The sequence below is a fragment of the Rhinopithecus roxellana genome, chromosome 2, assembly GCF_007565055.1.
Source record: "Rhinopithecus roxellana isolate Shanxi Qingling chromosome 2, ASM756505v1, whole genome shotgun sequence".
In the NCBI taxonomy this organism is placed as follows: Eukaryota; Metazoa; Chordata; class Mammalia; order Primates; family Cercopithecidae; genus Rhinopithecus; species Rhinopithecus roxellana.
The window spans coordinates 48,189,275-48,213,142 of NC_044550.1; the positions used below are offsets into that span (position 1 = coordinate 48,189,275).

Below are 23,868 nucleotides of genomic sequence, written 5' to 3' on the forward strand. Positions count from 1 at the left end.
TAGTTTTCAACAGTTGAGTCAACAACGAGTAATTGTCTTAACAGTTACAGACTTTTTCACAGCAACACTAAGTTAACCCATTAGTAACAGAGTAAGAACTTTGGGTTGTTTTTCTAAGAAAGGGCAAATAAATACCCATTATAACCACCCTCCACATCAGCACTCCTCCATCTCTCTATGACAGCAACAATAACTCCAACAGTGGCAAACTCATGTCACTCATTAATTGCTGGTTATTTGCAAAACACAGAGATATTGCTGAAGGATTAAATAGGTCTTTGGTATAAAAGACATTTACAACTCAGATGGATATATGATATGGAGGAAAATAATTACTAAAGGTTTTATTAGTCCGTGTCTAATCAGGAGAGAGAAACCATACAATAATCCGAACAGAAATTTAATATTTAAAAATATTAAGCTATGATAGAGGAATAACAATAAAGATGTATAGAACAACACAAGCGGCTGGGTGCAGTGGCTCACACCTATAATCTCAGCACTTTGGGAGGCCAAGGCAGGCAGATCATGAGGTCAGGAGATTGAGAACATCCTGGCCAACATGGTGAAACCCCATCTCTACTAAAAATAAAGAAAATCAGCTGGGTATGGTAGTGTGCACCTGTAATCCCAGATACTCAGGAGGCTGAGGCAGGAGAATGGCTTGAACCCGGGAGGCAGAGACTGCAGTGAGCCAAGATCGCACCACTGCACTCTAGCCTGGTGACAGAGCGAGACTCAGTCTCAAAAAAAAAAAAAAAACAACAACAACAACAACAACCCAGGCACGGTGGTTCATGCCTGTAATCCCAGCACTTTGGGAGGGTGAGGCAGGAGGACTGCTTGAGGCCAGGAGTTCAGGACCAGCTTGGGCAACATGGTGAGATCCCAGGTCTACAAAAAAATTAAATTAAAAAAAAAAAAAAAAACAGTCTAGTCATGGTGGCTCACACCTGTAATCACAGCATTTGGGAGGCCAAGGTGGGAAGATCACTTGAGCCCAGGAGACTGAGGCTGTAGTGAGCCGTGATTGTGCAATGCTGCACTCCAGCCTGGACAACAGAGTGAGACAATGTCTCAAAAAAAAAGAAAAGGTAGTATTTCAGCTGAACGTTAAAGGATGACTAGGATATCAATAGACTGAGGAGCTGGAAAAGGGAGAGAAAACTCACTCCAGGTTGAGAAACAGTTTCATTATTAACCCTGGGATCATGGGCAAATCACTTAATCCCTTTAAACTTCAAATAGAAATACCTGCCTGACCTACCCTATAAGATCTTTATAAGGTTAAAGTGCAATACTGGACTAGGAATAAGCTTTTTAAAAAGTTTAAGGCATTACATGAACAAAAGTAGATGGTAATACCTGCACATAGTAACCTGAACGCAAGCTCTAATGTGAACTCCCCGTGGACTAATCTACCTCCACCCCAGCTCCTTCCTTCCCCCATGATACCAGTTTTTCTTCCCATCCCCTCTCCCTAGTTCCTAGTTGACACTTTTGACATCAAAGGCTCTCCACAAAGTCTTTGATGAATGAATGAATATTGGATTATCTTAAGAACAGAGAACTTTCATTTAAAATCAAACTAACCTGAAGGAAATATATGATTTCTATTTACTTAACCTAAAAGGGTAAAAAGTATTATTAAATGAATATCTAGTTTCTTTACACATAGTTATCTTTTTTTTTTTTTTTTTTTTTTTGAGACAGAGTCTTACTCTGTCACCCAGGCTGGGGTGCAGTAGTGCGATCTCGGCTCCCTGTAACCTCCATCTCCCAGGTGCGAGCAATTCTCATGCCTCAGCTTCTTAAGTACCTGGGATTACAGGTGTGTGCCAGCATGCCTGGCTAATTTTTCTATTTCCTGTAGAGATGATGTTTCACCATGTTGCCCAGGCTGGTCTCGAACTCCTGGCCTCAAGTGATCTACCCACCCCCCCCTCAGCTTCCCAAAGCGCTGAGTTTTACAGGCATAAGCCACTGCGTGTGGCCTATAGTTATCTTCATGTGTACCCTAAACTATATCTTAAAGTAATATTTTAGTAAGAAATACGAAATGAGAATTTTACTGAGAAATGAATTCATAGCGTCACCTACCATTTCAAATTACCCAAACTCTTAATATAAGTTCCAGAGTAACAAAAATCAGACTCATCATCACCTGAACTCACAGTTGGCAGGAACATGTGATTACACAGTTCACATACAGTGCCAGGCGCTGGTCCCAGACAGTGCTTCAGAGTTGGGTCTCAGAGCACGGGAAGGCTGCTTTCCCTATACTGCCCAATGAAACCCAAACTTTTAAACCTCAGGTGTTCTATGAATATCATGAAGTTCAAATTCTCCACACCCTAAGTGCTGAAATTATCAAAGGCAAGTCAACAGAAAGGGAAGAAAATTAATATTTATTAAATGTCAATTGAGTACCAAGCACTCTGTGGGCTTTAAATGAATGTATATATTTAGTCCTCATTATGATCCTTATTTTACAAATGAGAAAACTAGAGTTTAGAGAGGTTAAGAAAATTGCCCAGCATTACCTGTCTCATGGGGATACAACTCAAACTCAGATATAACTGATTTCAAAGCAAACTCTATCTTAATTAGGCTGTCTCTCCAGGTGAAAATTTAGTGGCTGGGTCCCAGTGAGCCTGTAAGAAGTGTTCTACTCACCAGAGTCACTACTGCAGGTTGAGGACATGAGACAGAAAAACAAACAAACAAAAAAACAATGAAACAATAACTGTTCCAAATATCCTCCTATCTCACCTCGTGCATTCCCTTTGCTCTCAACTCCCTTTGTCCTTTACAAGCTACTGAGGAACACATTTTTTAAAAATATATCTTTTAGACAAATAAAATATAGTCTCCACTCTCATTTATTAAATACTCTGTCATACTGGAAAATTAAACCTCCATTCTTAAATTAAAGGACAATTTCATATCTCGTTTAACCAAGTGCTCTGCGGGGGACAGTAAGCCTCTGCCGGATGTTGAAAGATAATCTAAAACGAGAACTGCTACAACTTCTAACCGTTGAGAGGTTGATTTATTAACAGGGCAGCCACCTGACATCTGTGCAATGCTGTAACAGACCACAAAGTGCTCTCAGAGAGCACACATCATCTCACCGCGGCGATGAAAAGAGCTCTGAGAGGTAAACTGGGGAGATTCTAATTTAGGATGGGAACCACCTCCATTCCTTAATTTTTTTTTTTTCTTTTTTGGTAACTAATCTTTTCATCTTTTTCCTGCCATATGGCTCACTAGTGACCCCTATCCCATCACCCAGCCTCCCCTTCTCACACCCCCACTATGCCCCAGTGCAAAGAAATCAGCTTTGTTCCTTCACTGGAAAAGATGCACATTTCTCTGACTACTGTAGCCATGCTGAAACTATCTCCCAGGAACAACTTTTTATCTCATTCATGTCAAAAAAGAAGAGTCAGCTAGAGATCTGTGGCCCAAGACTCAGAGTTTTAAACCAGAGCTCAGAAATCATATCCCTGCCACCAGCTTCTACAAAGACAAAATGGAACAGGGACTTGAGGGTCCGGTGATGGAAGGAAGCTAGCCACTGATGAGTCCGTTATCCTTTCTTTTCCCTTTTTCATCTGTACAACAGAACCTCATAGGGAGTTATGAGACTGAAAGCGTGCCTTTCAAGTACTTAGCACAGGTCTCGTCTGGTCACTGCACTTATTGAATTAAATACTGTCGTGGGTATCTGTACTCATGAAGGCAGGGTTAATTTGTGGTGTCTCCCACATTCTCACCATTCTGATATCAAAGGGGAATGGAAGGCCTTCAATACTTTTAAGTGTAGTTGGAAACATTTCAGCTGGAGGACAGCTTCTCTCTGACAACCATCCAGGGATGCTGTGCTCCTTGCCAGCTGTGACCTCTGCTCCTTTCTCAGTCTTACAACTTGCTTGGAAGATAGGCTCAGAAGGTGATTACTAAACATGTGGAAAGTCAGTAAATACATTAGAATTCTTGGGTGCCCAATGCCTTACCAGTTCCACTCAGGTTACAAAGGGCAGTCTCTGACCTCTAGTTGTTTAAAATCCGGTTAGGGCTTGGACTGACCGCAACAGAGGAGCCAAGTGGAAAAACAGCAAGAGATAAGCTTGGTGAGGAGCTGACTACACAAGGAGAGTTTACTGAAGGTGGGCCTTAACTGCAGGCTGAATTTAGGCAGCAATTTGCTATCTTAATCCCATAAAATGTTGTACTATTTTTAATAGTGTTGCTTTCAACACCATAAAGTATGCACATACTTTAGTTTTGGTTAAAGGTTTTGATCATATTCAAAGCCTTGTAACTACACAAATAAAAAGAAATACTATCTTTAAACTAAAACCACTGCCTTTGGACTTCTTTTACAAAGAGCTAAGAATTTACTTAAAAACGAACCTTTTTCTACACTGCACAGGAATAAAGGAGTTTTCCTGCTGATGTTGGGTGGGAACAGGAGTAAAGGAGCCCTCAGTCTCCTGAGAGGAGCAGCACTCAGAAATTCCGCCCTGTTCCACTTTACTGTAACAATAACACAGCAGAACCCACTGCACTTCAATTCTCAACACACGCAGGATACCTGCAGGGCCGTCCTAGGTACAGCATTTTTCCGGTAGTGTTTGAGATTTGGAGTAAATCCCAGGAACCAGTGGCAGCTCCCTTGTAACCTTAACAAAGATCTTTTCCAGTGTGAACAGTCAAAATTCAAACGGAGAGCAGGCCCATGCTCACCACTAGGAAACCCTGTTTTCCTTTAATTAAAAAAAATGTAGAGGTCATCCCTCAGCTTTGTTTACAAGTAATGAGTCCAGCAGCCCCCATTTATCACCCCTGGAGATTCTTTTACACTTTGATGTGAAAAGAGTCAGGGCCCATTGTGATTTCAACTACTCCAACAGCAGTCCTTTCATTTGCAAACGAGGCCCTGGCCCCCAGTAAGAACCAACTGTCAGAAAAAAATTCATTGCCTTTCCTTCCAATTATTTATCAGAGACAGAGGAGAGAAGCTGGCTTTAAGACATCGCTCAATAAAAGGTTCCCAGCACACCCCTAATGCATTCCTTACCTTCCCTGGTTCTTTCGGCCCAGAATGCCCCTTTCCCAAATTCCACAGCTCATGAAAGCCAATCTCTGCTTTCAAACCATCCCATCTGGAATGACTTTCTCCTTTAAGCTTTCACAGAAAACCCAAGGGGCCTAACATTACTTATCATTTAGGTGTCCCTCCCTCAGGGCAACTCTGCAATTTTCTCCAGAGCAAGGAAAGTACCAACACTCTGACTTCCCTAACAGACACTCAGCCATCCCAACAATGGGTTCAAAAGGCACCCATTTTTTCCCCCATCTCTACCAGTCTCTCACATTGGGGAAAAAAAAAATGACTATTAAGGATCTTTAAAAGGGAATGAGGCTTTAAAGATTTATTGAACTATTTAAGAAGTGTGAAGTAGTAGACAAAAAGAAGAAGGGACCCAATACAACTAAAGAGGTTTCTTTTTTTAATGTAAACTTTAAAAATTAAAAATAACACACATTTCTTAAAGTGCAGAGGTCACATATAAATTTTCACAGAATGATATACTCTTGTAACCAACACCCAGATCAAAACAGAATACTGGCACTCCTGGGCAATTAAACTATTTTAAGCAAAAAGAGTTACCTTGAATCTTACCAAGCTTTTAGTGCTAACTTCATTCTTCAGGAAATACATGGGATAGGTTGACAATTTCTCAATCTCAGCACTATTGACATTAGAAACCAGAAAATTATTTGTGGTGGGGGCCATTCTGTGCATTGTAGATGTTTAATAGCATCCCTGGCCTCTACTCACTAGATTGTGATGACTAAAAATCTCTCTAGACATTGTCAAATGTCCCCATGAAGAGAGGGAAACAAAACTGTCCTCCGTTAAGAACTACTGGTATATTGAAACAAGTTAAACACATTAATAGGAAACAAACAAATCCACAAAGTAGGACATACATTCAACTGTTTCCTTAACTAGTAAATGCTCCCACCCCACAAGTAAATAGAGTAAATGCTGCTCTAGATTAAGACTCAAGAGACAAAAACCTAATGCAATATGTGAACTTTGGTTTCCTTGAATCAGGATGAAGATAATTTTATTATTTATTATTTATTTTATTTATTTATTTTTTTGAGATAGAGTCTTACTCTGTCGCCTAGGCTGCAGTGCAATGGTACAATCTCGGCTCACTGCAATCTCTGCCTCCTGGGTTCAAGCGATTCTGCTGCCTCAGCCTCCCGAGTAGCTGGGACTACAGGCACATGCCACCACACTTGGTTAATTTTTTTTATTTTTAGTAGAGATGAGATTTCACCATGTAGGCCGGGCTGGTCTCGAACTCCTGACCCTCAGGTGATTTACTCGCCTTGGCCTCCCAAAATGCTGGAATTACAGGCATGAGCCACCACACCCGGCCAAAAACAATTCCAAAAGACATTTTAAAACAATCTAGAAAGTTTGGGGCCAGGCATGTTGATTCACACCTGTAATCCCAGTACTTTGGGAGGCTGGGGTGGGCAGATCACTTGAGGTCAGAGTTTGAGACCAACTGGCTAACATGATGAAACCCCGTTTCTACTAAAAACACAAAAAAATTAGCAAGGCGTGGTGATGTGCGCCTATAATCCCAGCTACTCGGGAGGCTGAGGCAGAAGAATCACTTGAACCCAGGAGGTAGAAGTTGTAGTGAGCCCAGATTGCACCATCACACTCCAGCTTGGGCAACAAGAGTGAAACTTCGTCTCAAAAACGAAAAAAAAGAAAAAGAAAAAAGTTCAGAGATAGACTAGGTATTAGATGAATCCAAGATGTTAATTTTATTAGGTGTGAGACTGGTATATATTAATGTAGGGAAATATCCATATATTTTTAGAGATGCACATAAAGTATGCAGAAGTGAAGTGGAATTTGCTCTAAAATAGTTCAGCAAAGAAAAAAAGTAAAAAGGACAGTTTTTTTTGTTTTTTGTTTCTTTAAGTATGGCAAAATTGGGCTAGGCGCGGTGGCTCAGGGCTGGGCATGGTAGCTTAGCGGGATCAGGCCTGTAATCCCAGCACCTTGTGGGGCTGAGGTGGGAGGATCACCTGAGGTCAGGAGTTTGAGACCAGCCTGGCCAACATGGTGAAACCCTGTCCCTACTAAAAATAAAAAATTAGCCAGGTGTGGTGGCATGCACCTGTAGACCCAGATACTTGGGAGGCTGAGGCAGAAGAATTGCTTGAACCTGGGAGGCAGAGGTTGCAGTGAGCGGAGATCGCACCACTGCACTCCAGCCTGGGCGACAGAGTGAGATTTTGTCTCAAGAAATAAGGAAAAAAAAATTCCAACCAAAAATGACCTAGTTGCCCCAGCATTCCCCATAGTCTGATTCACATACTCAGCTATGAAGGTCTCTGCAAGCCTTTGCTTTCTCCAGTAAAATTAGGCTACTAATATGAACACCTTACAGAGCATGGAAAACATGACTCAGATTTTGAAATAATGGTTCCCCAGCTTTTGCAAAACAGGAGAAACCGGAACTGAAATTCTCTTCTTCCTAAAGAAGACTGACTCTTCTTCTGACTACTATGGCTTCAGAAGAAAAGTACTGTTACAATGGAAGGCCTCCAGAAAGAAAAAATGATTCTTTCCCACATCAAGACAGTATAAAATTAGTATCCCTACAAAGACAATGTTATCCCCAGCAATTCAACTCAGTGTTCATCTTATCTACCACCTGGACCAAGTTTATCACCTAAAATGATACAATGCCAAATGCCTGGACTAGTGTCCATTATACTGAAGGTACAAAATAATTATTAACATTAACTCATTCTCCTCCAACTCTCAGCCTTAGTAGGGAGTTCAGGGCTAAAGACAGAGAGAAAAAGTACATGCAAATAAAACTGACCCCTGGGCACAATGGCTTGTGAGCTTAGAATAAAGATGACTCCAAACAGAAACCTACCTTAGAGGCAAGCAATTCCTCTCCTAAACATCTGCCCAAAAGAAATAAAAACATATGCGGAACACTGTTCATAAAAACAAAAAAGTGGATACTACCTAAATGTCCATTAACTGACAAATAGTACAAAGATGGCACATCTGTGCAATGGAATATTATTTAGCAATAAAAAGGACTAAAAAACTGATACATGCTACAATATAGATGAATCTTGAAAACTTTATCCTTAGAAGCCAGTCACAAAAACTCATATATTGTTCGATTGTACTTATATAAAATGTCCAGAATAGGCAAAATTATTGAGGATTAATTGTTACCTGGGGATGGGAATGAAAATGGGATTAACTGTAAACAGGTTGTTCCATCTAGATGGAAATGTTCTAAAGCTGGATTGTAGTAATGGTTGCCCAACTCAGTAAAGTTACTAAAAATTAAATTGTATACTTAAAATAGCATGTAAATTATACCTCAATAAAGTTACTTCCGTTGTTTTTCAACATGACTGTGTCACTTGTAGAAGAGTAAATACTATGTAGCAGTGTTTCCTTATATGCAAAATTTAACTTTCCTTTTGGGAAATAACTAATTCCAAAAAATATTTCCTCACTTCTCAGATAAGTCTGAATCTAAACTCTTCTAAACCCATCAAACTGAGAGACTCATCTTAAACTACATATGACAATGACACATACTTATCAGTTAGCAATCATTTTCTAAAGTGAAGGAAAACAAGGTGTTTTGTATAAGAAATATTCTTGCACTTATAAATCAGGCCAGAAACTACTTCACCTGAAAATGCAGAAAACCTTATTTCCCCATTTCACAATTCCAGGTGTGCACTATTTACAATGCCCAGGCCAATCACTATTTCAGGAAAACATGGCGTACAGCCATTAATCTCTCTAGTAAGCATCTAGAAGTTTGGTCCTTGATTTACTTGCACAAAGAAGATCTGTCCATATAATAGGTGTTAATCTGTTTAACACCTTGTAGCTTCCTCAATATTTGAAAACTCTTCTCAATTAGGAGAGTTAAACATTATTTCAAACTCGAAAAGGAGAGCTTCCAGGGCTACAGTATTCCATCCTATATGATTCAAAGTTCACAAAATCCAATCCCTCAAATCTTCCCAAAAACTGAAAAGCATCTCAGCAAATCTCCTAAAACACTTCAGTACCCACTCTGAATGGCAGAAGACAATAAAATTATGTCCCACTCATTTGGTGGTATAGCCTGAAATGACATTTCTTTCATTCTTATGGCTTACCTTAACACGTTTTCCCCTGTCCTCAAGTAAAAAATTTCCCAGAATATATCCCAACTTTACTCTCTGGCTTCAATTACCTGCGCCCAATTTCAGAAGAATGTGATTTAGCATACACTTTGTAAAATTTAATTTTAGTTTCAAGATTCCAAAGAGAAAATGAGACATTTCAAGCAGCTGATACAAAACAGTAAGAAGGGGAACACGTTAGTGAAATGGCAAAAAGGCACATTTTCTCCTTCAATAAGGAAAAAGAAATTAGAAAGTCCAATCAAAGCAAAAGCACTATTCAGAGACAAAGCAATTTAAAATTTGGCATTAATTTGAACAATTTATTCAGTTAATGATAGTTCATTAGTCCTGATGAATATGAACCTTCTGTTCAAGTGGTATTGGGGCTGATGTTGGAGGAGAAATAAAATCCTAGACACCACTTTCCTTCTCAATCAAAATAATGTAAATAATGCTTATTGGTTTTTCCCCTTTTATTGTCATTTTAAAGACAAAGCTTGCAAGGGCACAAATAATCATAAAATAAAATATGCTATCAATCTGGATAAAACCAAAACAGACTAGCTGGAGGGTAGGTGACAGTGAGGAGCTGGAACAAAGAGTAAAGATAATTACATTATCATCTTAGACCATGAAGTTGATGGGAAAGTAATATCCTAATATAAAATATATGATAAAGATATTTAAATATATTGAACAGAAGAAATAAAATACAGCATGGGCTTGAACTGCGCAAGTCCATTGACATGTGGATTTTCTTCTGCCTCATAGACATTAAGACTTTCTTCTTACACTCAGCATGAAGAGGATGAGAATGAAGACCTTTATGATGATCCACTTCCACTTAATGAACAGTAAATACATTTTATCTCATGATTTTTTTGAGACAGGTCTTGTTCTGTCACCTAGGCTGGAGTGCAGTGGTATAATCTCGGCTCACCACAGCCTTGACCTCCCAGGCTCAAGCAATCCTCCCACCTCAAGCCTTTACCCCACCCCAACCCATCAGTAGGTGGGACTACAGGTGGCTAATTTTTGTATTTTTTGCAGAGACAGGGTTTAACCATGTTGCCCAGGATGGTCTCAAATGAATACCTCGACTCAAGCAGTCTGCCCACCTCAACCTCTCAAAGTGCTGGGATTACAGGCATGAGCCACCATACCTAGCCATGATTTTAATAACATTCTCTTTTCTCTAGCTTACTTTATTGTAAGAATACAGTACTTAATACATATACAAAATATGTGTTAATCAGCTGTTTATGTTATTTGTAAGGTTTCCAGTCAACTGTAGGCTAATTCGTAGTTAAGCTTTTGGGGAGCCAAAAGTCATGTAGATTGACCCCTAAACCTCACAGTGTTTCAAATATCAAAATGAATGGAAACTTTGTAAAATAAAGGAGTATATACTATGTGATTATATTTAAATAAAATTGAAAAGCAGACAAAACAAATGCAGGGTGTTAGAAGTCAGAACAGTGGTGACTTTTAAGGGAGGTAGTAGCTGAAAGGGGACAGGAGGGGAGTTCTAGAAAGCTGGTCTTGATCTGTTACACAAGTGTGTTCACTTTATGAAAATGCACTAAACCAGGCTGGGCACGGTGCCTCACGCCTATAATCCCAGCACTTTGAGAGGCCAAGGCAGGTAGATTACCTGAAGTCAGGAGTTTGAGACTAGCCTGGCCAACATGGTGAAACCCCGTCTCTACTAAAAATGTACAAAAATTAGCTGGGCATGGTGGTGTGCCAGCTACTCGGGAGGCTGAGGCAGGAGAATCGCTCGAACCCAGGAGGCGGAGGACCCAGCGAGCCGAGATCATGCCATTGCATTCCAGCCTCGGCGACAACAGCAAAACTCCATCTTAAAAAAAAAAAAAGAAAAGGAAATGCACTAAACTGTACTAATAATGTCTGCCTTTCTCAGTCTGTTAGACTCCAGTAACAATTTTTAGAAAGAACTATTAAAAAGGGGAGGGAAGGAAGGTGAAGAAATATGTAAGTGAGCTCAAATTCAACAGTGTCAAGTGCTGATAAATCTGGAAGTCACAGAATAAGCTTATTGTTTCTAAGAACTTACAACAAATATTGTCTTTACACATTACATTAATATTCTGTCCATGCTTACGACTTTTGATAGCCCTGAGCAAAGTAAGGGTTCACGCTCAGACTTCAATTTAGTTTGAATGATTAGAGCTGTGTACTCAATATACATCTCTTTCCTTTGCAAATATGTCCTAGTCCTGGACCAGTTCCACATGAATTTAATGTTTTTTTTTTCTGGGAAACTAAAAGATTAAATACCTATCATGATTAAACATTTAAACAAGTGAGCTACTGGTGTGTATTAAAAACAGAACTTTTTAAAGGATATCCCCAAGCTTATCACTTGTACTAGGTACTAAAATTAAAAGGAGTATATTGAGGAGGTGAGGAGCCAGAAATTATGATAAAAGTAACAAATAATAAAAACACTCTATAATTGCTAGAATGTTATAAGGGACAGTTACCCAATCAAACTTAATAATTAGCAAAACCAAAAAAAATAAGTAATAGAATATAAAGTATCTTTTTTTAGGCCGGGCGCTGTGGCTCATGCCTGTAATCCCAGGACTTTGGGAGGTGGGAAGTGGGCGGGTAGTTTACAGATCACAAGGTCAGGAATTCAAGACCAGCCTGGGCGATATGTTAAAAAAAAAAAAAAAATACAATAATTAGCCAGGTGTGGTGGTGGGTGCCTGTAGTCCCAGCTACTCAGGAGGCTGAGGCAGGAGAAAAGCTTGAACCTGGGAGGTGGAGGGGCCAAGATCGCACCACTGCACTCCAGCCTGGGAGACAGAGTGAGACTCCATCTCAAAAACAAACAAAATATATATATATATGTATTTTTTTTACTTTAAGTTCTGGGATACATGTGCAGAACATGCAGGTTTGTTACATACATGTGCAGAACATGCAGGTTGTATACACATGCCGTGGTGGCTTGCTGTACCTATCAACCCGTCATCTAGGTTTTAAGCTAAAATATCTTTTTAATCATGTCAGTGATAATACTTTTACCCACTATAATTGATTCATCTACCAGAAATAACACACGAACCAACATCAATAACTCAACCTTTTTGAAAAATCAGACCTCCACGAAAATCTTACAATTAAAATTTAAAATTTCTTCAGCTCCTTAAATTCTCACCAGTCTGATATCTACATTCTTATAGGAAGACGTTTTAATAGCCTACAGTAGTCAACTCTAACTGATGAATTCAAAGGGATTCCAATCAAAATGCCAATCATAATTTTTCTAGAAAATGATTAATCACTTCAGACTATATTGAGAAGTATTAAAATGAATAGCTATTAAAATTCTAAAAATGAGAATTACAAAGAATCTGCCTCAATATTAAGACATATAAAGACACAGTGAAACAATATGCCACAGTTGCCAAAAGACACATCAACGGAGCAAAAGACAGCCCAGCAACAGCCCCAAACCTGTGATAAAATGTAGACCTAGCATTCATATCTGTGGGGAAAAGATAGGGGATTTAATAAATATCAATGAAACAATTGTCTAGCTTTTTGCTTAAAAAAAAAAAAAAATGGTTCCTAGCCAGGCGCAGTGGCCCACACCTGTAATCCTAACACTTTGGGAGGCCAAGGCAGGCAGATGGTGAGGTTAAGATATCAAGACCATCCTGGCCAACGTGGTGAAACCCCGTCTCTACTAAAAAATACAAAAATTAGCTGGGCATGGTTGTGTGTGCCTGCAGTCCCAGCTACTCAGGAGGCTGAGGCAGGAGAATTGCTTGAACCTGGGAGGTGGAGGTTACAGTGAGCCAAGATCATGCCACTGCACTCCAGCCTGGTGACAGCGAGACTCCATCTCAAAAAAAAAAAAAAAAAAGGACAAAGAAAAAGAAAAAAAAGGTTCCCTAACATCCCCCATCTTTACCTTTTCCTATTAATATGAAATATACAATATATATTCAAGTTAACTACATATGGATCAAAATATTAAAAAGTCAAAGATGTAAAATAGGTTGCAAGTTAAGAGGGTCAAGCAGCTAACTAAATGTGTGAATCTGGCTGTGCAGAGGACTATAACGAATTGAAAAGTGTCAGTGCTTTCTCAACTTTTTTTTTTTTTTTTTTTTACATCAAGTCTCTGGGGCAAACGGACAAAGCAGATGTCTGCAGGGGAAATTAGATAGGAGCTCTGGCTGACCTTTAGGCTTGCGGCGGGGGGGGGGGGGGGATCAATATCGTGGCACACCTGAAAAGCATTTGATGGCACACCACTCGGGAAGTTCTGAATTAGAAAGCCTGTGTTCTGATTAAAAGAGCTGAAGCTATTCAATTCTGTCTGAACACTTCTACATGGCAATGCAAGCCCAGGGTTGCTAAATCTTAAATTTTTCATGAGAAGATAGAAGATTGTTATGTAAAAAACATTGGCAGATAATTTCTTTCAGAATTCTGTGACAGGCCAACTAAAACCCATATGTTGACCAGATCTGTCCCACAGTCCACCAGCTTACAAGTTCTGATTTAAATGCAAAAATGAAATCGTACAAGTGCCAGCAAAGAACACATGACATTATTTTCACAATCTTGGAGGAGGAAAGACCTTTCTAAGTACAATCAAGGCCAGAATCCATAAAGGACAAGACATTTAACTACATAAAAATGTAAAACGTATGTGTAACCCAACATTATGAATAAACCTAAAGACAAATGATAACAGCTTTCCCCAGGCTCTAGCAGAATGTGGACTGCAGCAGTCAGGGTCAACTGTCTTCCCTTTGGTGAGGGGAGAGAGTAAACCAAGTTTAACAGCCCCACAGTGATGACCAGGAACTGAATCATTTCCTAAGTGAACCAGAAAGGGGGAGAAGTGGGAGAACATTTGGGATGGTCCACAATTGCAGGCACCATCATCTATTCTGTGGCATTATAAATATTAGTTAAATAAGTCTGAGTCTACATTTCCTATAATGTTTTTATTTTTTAGACTAGTCAAATGCAGTAGCAAGAAGGGGGAAAATAATTCTATCATAAATAGAAATTATGGCTGGGCATGGTAGCTCACACCTGTAATCCCAGCACTTTGGGAGGCCGAGGCAGATGGATCACCTGGGGTCTGGAATTCGGGACCAGTCTGACCAACATGGTGAAACCCTGTCTCTACTAAAAATACAAAAATTAGCCAGGTGTGGTGGCATGTGCCTGTAGTCCCAGCTACTTGGGAGGCTGAGGCAGGGGAATCACTTGAACCTGGGAGGCAGAGGTTGCAGTGAGCCAAGATCATGGCACTATACTCCAGCCAGGGTAACAGGAGCAAAACTTTGTCTCAAAAAATAATAATTAATTAATTAATTAATTAATAGAAATTATGATAAAAGTAACAATAAAAACAATTCTGTAATTGCTAGAATGTTACTACAAGGGGTAGTAGTAATATTTAAAAACATTTAATATGTTTTTGGTGTGGCACAGAGGCTCATGCCTGTAATTCCAGTACTTTGGGAGGCCGAGGCAGGGGGATCACCTGAGGTCAGGGGTTCAAGACCAGCCTGGTCAACCTGGTGAATCCCAGCTACTTGGGAGGCTGAGGCAGGAGAATCGCTTGAACCTGGGAGGTGGAGGTCGCAGTGAACTGAGGTTGCACCACTGCACTCCAGCCTGGGCAACAGAGTGAGACTCCATCTCAAAAAATATATATATATATATTTTTTGAGTAGTTAATAGTTTAAATAAAAACTAATCAGTGATAATTCTTTCTGAATGTCAAATGAGTTTTGTTTAAAACTGCTTCAAAATGTTAATATGATCCCCTCAATCAACACTGATCAATTACTATATGCAAGAAGGCACTAAATTGTGTGTGCAGAGTTGGAGGGAGAGATGTGAAAGGGGCAAAATATAAATATGAAGGAATTCCCTCCTTCACGGCTTTCCGAATGAGGTGGATTTGTTTATTTATTTCAAGCACAGGCTGAGCATGTGTACGCTTTCCCCAAATCAGTGCAATCTTGTTATCCTGAACACAGCATTACAATGCTGATTTAATCATTAAAATTAACATCTACATTTTTTAAAAATGAGTTAACAGACTCGGCAATTGCTAGATTTAAAAGACAATATGTAGCCAGTCCAACAAGTTTGACTTCATGTAGAGAAAACTGAACATTTCAAACATTTTCCTGCACCAGTGAGTTCTTAAGTTGCAAAACTGAAAAAGACCAAACTTATTCATTGAAAAGTAGATTATAAAATTAAATATCAGCATGTCTTTGAATCATAGATTCCACGCTTACCTGTTGCCACCGCTGTTGACTCTTTCCGTAAATGCCATTGTTTCCAGTCAGTGGAAAGTGGCAAGTCTGTTCATCTGAAAGAGAAACAAACAGCAGCCAGTGAACATTAGCCTGTGGGTAAATTCAGGGATACACATGACCTGTAAGAAGTTTTCCTGGAGACAGAATTCCAAGTTCTCATTTGAATTAGAAAATGGTTCTCCAATTCCCAAGTTGCATGAATAAACTCTCTAGTATATATCAAAGGCCAATTGCACTTTTAACTGTGAGGCTGCTTCTCAAAGCCATTTCAGCAAGAGAACAATGTGCACAAGTTTACCATAAGGAGGAGGGGGAGGAGAAAAGGAAATACCATTCCCCTGGTGCCTACTTTGTGCCAAGCATTGTGTTAAATATAAATAAGCCCTTTGAAAAATGGCATTTCATTAATACATTATAATACAGTTGCAAGGCAGATACTAATATCCTATTTTATAGATAAGAAAATGGAGACTCAAAATCATAAAAAAAAAAAAAAAGTAGACTCAGTTTTAAATAATTTGCCTAAGGTCACAGGTTGTGTCAGCATCCTCACTAGAATTAAAAGGAAGAAAAGTTAAGAGTGTCAAGTATGCAAGAGAAAGGAAATCAACAGGTCATTCTCACAGGAGAATGCAACACTTAACAAGAAAAGTGGGTCCTGGTAACAATCAATCTTAAGATTTTACTTCCACTCATTAAAGGTACTTAATCAAAACAAAACAAAACCCAAATAAAACAACTACTGAGCATTCTTTCAAAACAAGACTGAATTTTGGGGAAAAATTAGTATCCAATCTGGGCAGATAGTCTTGCTACTATCTTGTGTAACTCTGGACACAGCCTCTTCTTATGGTTAACACTGTCTACAGCTGTTTCCTTTTCCCTCTCTAGTGAGTATTTATAAATTGACTACACTTATCCTAACTTGCATTAAATAGTTTGTTTTACTTTTCAAACATCCTTAAGGCAAAGGTATGTTACTAAATTATCTTAGTACAGACTCGACAAACCATTTGATACAAATGGAAACACACATTAAATTTGTAATCATTTTAACTTACCTCTGTTTAAGAGGCTGTTACAATTTTGGCTGAGGTTGAAACACTGAATATAGTCCTTGATAGCTCTATTCTTACCCCTGATAAGGTCTTTTATCTCCCTCTCCATGCAATTTAAATTGCTGACTTGCTAACTACAATGTTTCCATACTAGCAGACATAATTTGTCATTCTATCTCCTCTTTCAAAAGACTGCAGCATGGATGTTGCAAATATTCTAGTTAACTCACACTAGCAGAGATCTGCTTTTCAGGGTCAAACATGTGTCACTCCTCTGACCAGCAATAGTGGCCCCCTAGGCAAGTTTTCTCAATTCTCCAACTCAATCCCCACTCTTCTCCCTCCCCTTTCCTCACCACTTACTATCGCTCACTTTCTCCTTTTTCTCTTTCTCTGCATCCCTCGCTCTACCCCTGCCTTTGCTGCTCACACTTTCTCTCTCCTGACTTGCAGGGCTGGCACACAGTAAGTGATCAATAAAACACTATTGCATTCCTGTTGGCATTATTCTTCATAACACTTCTGTGGAGGCACCTGAAGAGTCCCTGATGGCAGTTCCTCACATGACCCTCCCAATGAAGATGCTCAACCTGCTTTCAACCCAATAGCACCCACCCCTAGGGCTCTTTGGTGGACAGTGATAACAGTGGGAAAGGAGACAGGTTGGGCTGTTGGGTGGCTATCAATCTGAGAGGGGTCCTGAGTTCACTTGTTTGTTCACTGACTGACAGAACCAACAAATGTATCCTGAGTATCTGCTCTAAGCCAGGTACTAAGAAAAAAGAGAGTGGGCCGGATGTGGTGGCTCAATCCTGTAATCCCAGCACTTTGGGAGACCAGGGTGGGCTGAATGCTTGTGCTCAGTTCAAGACCAGCCTGGGCAACATGACAAGACCCCGTCTCTGCTAAAAATAAAAATAAATGGCCAGGTGTGGTGGTGCATGCCTGTGGTCCCAGCTACTCTACTCAGGAGGCTGAGGTGGGAGGATTGCTTGAGTAGGGATGCAGGTGGGGGCAGCTGCGGGGGTGATGTAGGTTGCAGTGAGCTGAGATTGCACCACTGCCCTCCAGCCTGGGTAACACAGCAAGGCCCTGTCTCAAAACACACACAAAAAAATAAATAGAGTGAAGAAAAGACTCTTGCTACCACTGAGCTTACATACTACAGAAGGTAAGCAAAGACACATTCAGTAAAATAGATGTTAGAAAAGCAAAATGGGAGTATAGAGTGCAGAGAGGAATCAAGGTAGGGTACTGCAGTTTTATGTAGGGTGGTCAGAGAACACAACATTTGAGCAAAGACTTAAAGTGAGGGGCAAGCCATGGAGATCTGTAATGAAAAAGGGTCCTCGAGACTGATAAGTAGAAGACGGAAGGAGTGAGCAATGCCCTAGGTCTCACCGCTCAGGAGCACTACAGATTCTTGGGTAGGTGAATGGGGTTCAAAGTGAGAGAGACCATAGCTTCTGAGGAATCGAGCCCCTGGACACAGCCAGGGACCTATCTGTGCAACTAAAACCCTTAACTTCGTGAGAGGCTTGATCTTTCCCCACAGAGGGAGAGAGGGGCAGGAAGACTGCATCATGAGATTACTGACTGATACCTCAGTTGTGTCTCACAACAAGGATCAAAGTCAGCCTAAGCAAGGCTGTTGAGGGTGATGTGTGATTTCCACAGCTGTATGAAGAGCCCAGATACACACTACAATACGTTATGAATATTAGGTTATGTTAGGTTCAAATGGTGGCCTACTATAGTCAGGAAATTATTATTCTAAACCACCACTAAGAAAGGAATTTAGCGTATGCTTCAATTTAGCAATTCTCCTTTAAGGAATCATTCCTTAAAATACAGTCACATGTGTACGAGGAGGTATGTGCAATAAAATATTGCTTGTAAGAGTAAGAAAACTGGTAACAACCTAATACATATCATTTTAAAAATGGCTAATTATGATACATCATAATGAGATGCCTTAAAACATCAAAAAGAACCACATAGGTTTATCTAAGCAGATCTAAATAAAATGTACAATGTGAGCCAAGTTTTTTGTTTGTTTGTTTAATGCTTTATTATTAAGTTTATGCATACACACAAAGTTTGGAATAGCATATACCAAACTGTTAATAGTAGTTTTCTGGAAAGGGAAGAGATTTAGTGAAGAGGCCAGAGCAGGAGATGTAAAAGGGCATCTTCACCTTTTATTCTGTTATGATATCAATCTTTCAATATAATCCTCCAAGGGCCAAGCATGGTGGCTCACGCCTGTAATCCCAACACTTTGGGAGGCCGAGGTAGGAGGACTACTTAAGTTCAGGATCAGCCCTCGCAACATACTGACATCTTGTCTCTACAAAAAATAAAACAATTAGCTGGGCATGGTGGCACATGCCTGTAGTCCTAGCTACTGAGGAGGCTGAGGCAGGAGGATAGGTTGAGCCCAGGAAGGAGGAGGCTGCAGTGAACCGTGATCTGTGCCACTGCACTGCAACCTGGGTAACAGAGCAAGACCCTGTCTTATTAAAAAAAAAAAAAAAAAAAAAAATTGGGAAAGGCTGGGCAAGGTGGCACATGTCTGTGGTCCCAGCTACTCAAAAGGCTAAGGTGAGAGGGTAGCTCGAACCCCGGAGGTGGAGGCTACAGCGAGCTATGATCACACCACTACACTTCAGCCTATGTGAAAGAGCAAGGCCCTGCCTCAAAAAAAAAAAAAAAAAAAAAAAAAAAAAAGGAAAAGAAAATAGGGAAGATACTAACTTGGCTCTATTTAAAAACAGAGTAGTGCTTGTACAGCAGAAAGACGCTAGGCTCAAGTGAGCTGCATGATCGCCTTGGACAAGTTAAGCTCTATCAGCCTCTGCGCCCCTACGTGTAAAACGGAGCGCTTCCTACCTAGAGTAACGGAGAAGCATATATCGTATCACCGAGCTAAAATACCTAGCACACTGACACATCGTAGCAGCTATATCCACATTAAATTTTATGTGAATGATGCAAACTTTATTTCATTTTGGAATGTTCCATGGCAGGAATGTACATTACTAAGTGACCCTTCTATAGTCCTCCTTCTCTTGCTTACCAAATTTATTCAGAAATTAAAGTGTCATGTGTATCAAATTGCTTTTCTTCCCCAAATAAACAATTCACAATTCAAGAATGTGTATACACACATACATGTGTGAGTATATACACATATATGTAACTTTTATGGACACTCACACCACATACATATAGAGAGAGAAAAAAAGAGAGAAGATGAATATAAAAAGTGACTCAAGATGTTTTGAAATATTCTGTTCACTTAGGTCATTAAGTGCCTCCAAACCTAGTACACTCTGGGGAATCTACTCTCAAGAGTCTTTATGACATGCTGGTAGAAGATCCGCTTTGCAACCAGCTATAAGACCTCCAGGCCGGATGCAGTGGCTCACGCCTGTAATCCCAGCTCTTTGGGAGACCAAGGCGGGCAAATCACGAGGTCAAGAGATTGAGACCATCCTGGTTAACACGGTGAAACCCTGTCTCTACTAAAAATAAAAATAAAAAAATGTAGCCCTGTGTGGCGTTGGGCGCCTGTAGTTCCAGCTACTTGGGGGGTAAGACAGGAGAATGGCATGAATCCATGAGATGCAGCTTGCAGTGAGCGGAGTCCACTGCACTCCATTCTGGGTGACAGAGCGAGACTCTGTCAAAAAAAAAAAAAAACCTCCAGAGAATTATTCTTCTTCTCTAAGGCCTCAGCTTTTTTATCAGTAATACAGGACTTCATGGGATTGTTGTCGGGTGACATAAAATAATATTTGTAAAAGTCTTAGCACAATGACTGGCTCATGGTAAACATTCAATAAATGGTAGTAGTTGTTCTAGTTATTTTTTTGGCTGGTCAAACCATGTGCTGCGGCAACTCCGTACACTAGGGAAGCTTTATTTTCTTTTTTTTTTTTTTAACTGAGTCTTGCTCTGTCGCCCAGGCTGGAGTGCAGTGGCACAGTCATGGCTCACTACAACCTCCACCTTCTGAACTCAAGCAAACCTTCCACCTCAGCCTTCAGAGTAACTGGGACTACAGATGTGTGCCACCATGCCCGGCTAATTTTTTTGTTTTGTTTTGTTTTGTTTTTGAGGCAGAGTTTCACTCTTGTTGCCCAGGCTGGAGTGCAATGGCATGATCTTGGTTCACTACAACCTCTGCTTCGGGGTTCAAGCGATTCTCCTGCCTTAGCCTCTAGACTACCTGGGATTACAGGCATGCACCATCATGCCCAGCTGATTTTTTTGTATTTTTAGTAGAGACAGGGTTTCTCCATGTTGGTCAGGCTGGTCTCAAACTCCCAACCTCAGGTGATCTGCCCTCCCAGAGTGCTGGGATTACAGGCATGAGCCACCGTACCTGGCTAATTTTTGTATTTTTGTAGAGACAGGAGTTTGCCATGTTGTCCAGGCTGGTCCCGAAAATGCTGGTATTACAGGTGTGAGCAACTGTGCCCAGCCTGGGAACCTTTCAACTGGACAAACAGAGCAAGTAGTTCCCCAGTCCCAGGACCACAATCTAACTTCCAAAGGAGAATATGAGAAAAATTACTCTGTCCAGAGACCAGAGGCCTGTAAGCTGTTTAGTTCCTCATCATCTATACTTCTCCTTTACCCAGGAATAACAGTCTCTTGGTAATAGGCAACGTGTCAGGGATAAGTCATGGGTCATACATTCTGTTTTAGTCTGATTCTCTAGAACTCTACTCCAAGTAGAGAGATCTACCCCCTGGGAGAGATCATAATCTCCCAGGACCCCAAACTGATCTGATCATCTACAGTTCCTCTAGGCTCTCAATACATATGGACCTCACAAGCTCAGAAATCCATAAAGGAATACAATTTCCCCAACTATCTCTTCTTCCCTTTGAAGTTTTGTTCAGTGGGGTTCTGGAGCTACCCTACACTCAAGTACACATCCCACATGTTGTTGGCTCCCTCTGATCATTAGGCACTCAGCTCAATGACACATTCTCAGAGAGGCCTTCACTGACTCTCAAAGCTAATGTAACAATGCTGTCCCTCAAGGACTCTCTCCAGCCATAATGGAGTAGAGTACTCTCTACTCCATTATGCTTACTATATGGGTTAGGAATGTGTTTAGCTGCAAGTAACAACTGCTTAAATTAATAGAAGTTTATGTTTCTCCTATAGAAAGTCTAGAAGAGGGTGGCTACTTGGCATCCTGTTAGCTATGCAATGAGGGCATCAGGAACTCTGACTTTTTCTGCTCTGCCTATTTAGCATGTTGTCTTTATGTTTGTCATGGTACAGCTTATAAATGAGATATCTCATTCACATTCAAGGCATGAAGAGAAGGGGAAGAGGAAGGTGCGGCTCTGCCTGACATATTTGTCTATTTTTGTCAGAAAAGGAAAATCCTTCCCAAAAATCTTGACTAACAAAAAACCAGAACTAGGTCACCTGGGCTCTTCTAGCTTTAAAGGAAGCAGGTAAATCAAGATACAAACTGTCATCACTGGCTGAGAACAAACATGATCTGTTACTTAAGACTGGACAAATGTAGTCCCTTAGGAATTAAAGTTCTCTTAGTGACAACAAGAACAGGAATGGCTACTGAGGAGAAAAATAGCAGTGCTGGCTACACTTCTATGTTTTCATAGTACTTACTACTATATGGAGTTGACTTATGCTACATAAATAAATAAATGTTTATTGCTTATCTGTGACTCATTGCTTATCTGGACAGATGAGTCACCTGATTCTGTGTAACCATAAAGAAGCTGGGAAACACAGAAAAGCACATGGATATTGGTAGAAAATGTCTCTGTCTCATTCCCTGTGGGCTGGCAACATATCATATAAGGCATTGTCCTCATTTCAGAATTTGGACCCTTACAAAAGTTTCTTGGAACAAACTCAAAGTTTGCAATTTATTCAAAGTAAACCAATTACTTCATCTTATGAGACAGTATTTACCATAAAAAAAAAAAAAAAAAAAAGACTGGAACACAATCTCTTCCTTCAGGAATAATAATAGCAAACATTTATGTAGCACTTACTATGCTCTGCTCCAAGAACTTGCCAGATCTTAGTTCCTTTAATCTGTTCAAGTAGTCAATAAAGGAGATACTGCTATACTGCTCGCTCCATTTTATAAGGAAAAAAAAAAAACAACGGAGGATTGGAAAGGTGTTGGGAGACAATTTCTCCATGGGTCTGTGGTATTTGTGCATATTTTTACAAGCAGAGGCATCAATTGTCTTTGTTTTGTTTCAGATTATCTTTTTCGAGACAGGGTCTTGTTCTGTTGCCTAGGCTAGAGTACACTGGAAGGATCTCAGCTCACTACAGTCTAGGTCAAGGCTCAAGCAATCCTCCTGCCTCAGTCTCCTGAGTAGCTGGGACTACAGGCATGCAACACCATGCCTAGCTATTTTTTATTTTATTTATTTATTTATTTATTTATTTATTTATTTATTTAATGAGACAGAGTCTTGCTCTGTTGCCCACGCTGGAGTGCAATGGCATGATCTTGGCTCACTGCAACCTCCACCCCCAAGCAATTCTCCTGCCTCAGCCTCCTGAGTAGCAGGGATTACAGGCATGTGCTACCACGCTGGGCTAATTTTTGTATTTTTAGTAGAGACAGGGTTTCGCCATGTTGGCCAGGCTGGTCTCAATCCTGACTTCAATGATCTACCCACTTTGGCCTCCCAAAGTGCTGGGCTTATAGGCATGAGCCACTGTGGCCAGCCCATCTGGCTATTTTTTTTTTTTTTTTTAATTTTTGTGGAGATGAGATCCCACTATGTTGCTCAGGCTAGTCTCAAACTCATGAGCTCATGCAATCCTCCCACATCATCCTACCAAAGTGCTACGATTACAGGCATGAGCCACTGCACCCGGCTGTTCCAAATTATCTTTAAAGATGTTTGTATGGCGAATAGCCTTGGAAAGTAGGGATAGTGTCCTAGCACTAAGGGCAGCATGTTTACTATGCAGTATAATCAAGATAAAACTCTCCCTTCACAGGTTTTGTTTGTTTTGAAACGGAGTCACGTTCTGTCACCCACGCTGGAGTGCAGTGGCACAATCTCGATCTCTGCTCACTGCAACCTCTGCTGCCCGGTTCAAACAATTCTCCTCCCTCAGCCTCCCGAGTAGCTGGGACTACAGGTGTCCACCACGATACCCGGCTAATTTTTGTATTTTTA

At 40.4% G+C, this 23,868-nt stretch overlaps 1 protein-coding gene across 4 annotated transcripts in view; it reads right to left on the bottom strand.

Annotated features, from left to right (window-relative positions):
- Positions 1–23,868, bottom strand: part of AFF1 (AF4/FMR2 family member 1) — a 211,342-nt gene that overhangs the window by 181,474 nt on the left and 6,000 nt on the right. For all 4 annotated transcript variants that reach the window (XM_030915927.1, XM_010383134.2, XM_030915925.1 and 1 more), the window contains exon 2: positions 15,582–15,655. In XM_030915927.1, coding sequence (XP_030771787.1) covers positions 15,582–15,619 — 38 coding nt within the window. In that variant the 5' untranslated portion in view covers positions 15,620–15,655. The remainder of the gene's footprint in view (positions 1–15,581; positions 15,656–23,868) is intronic.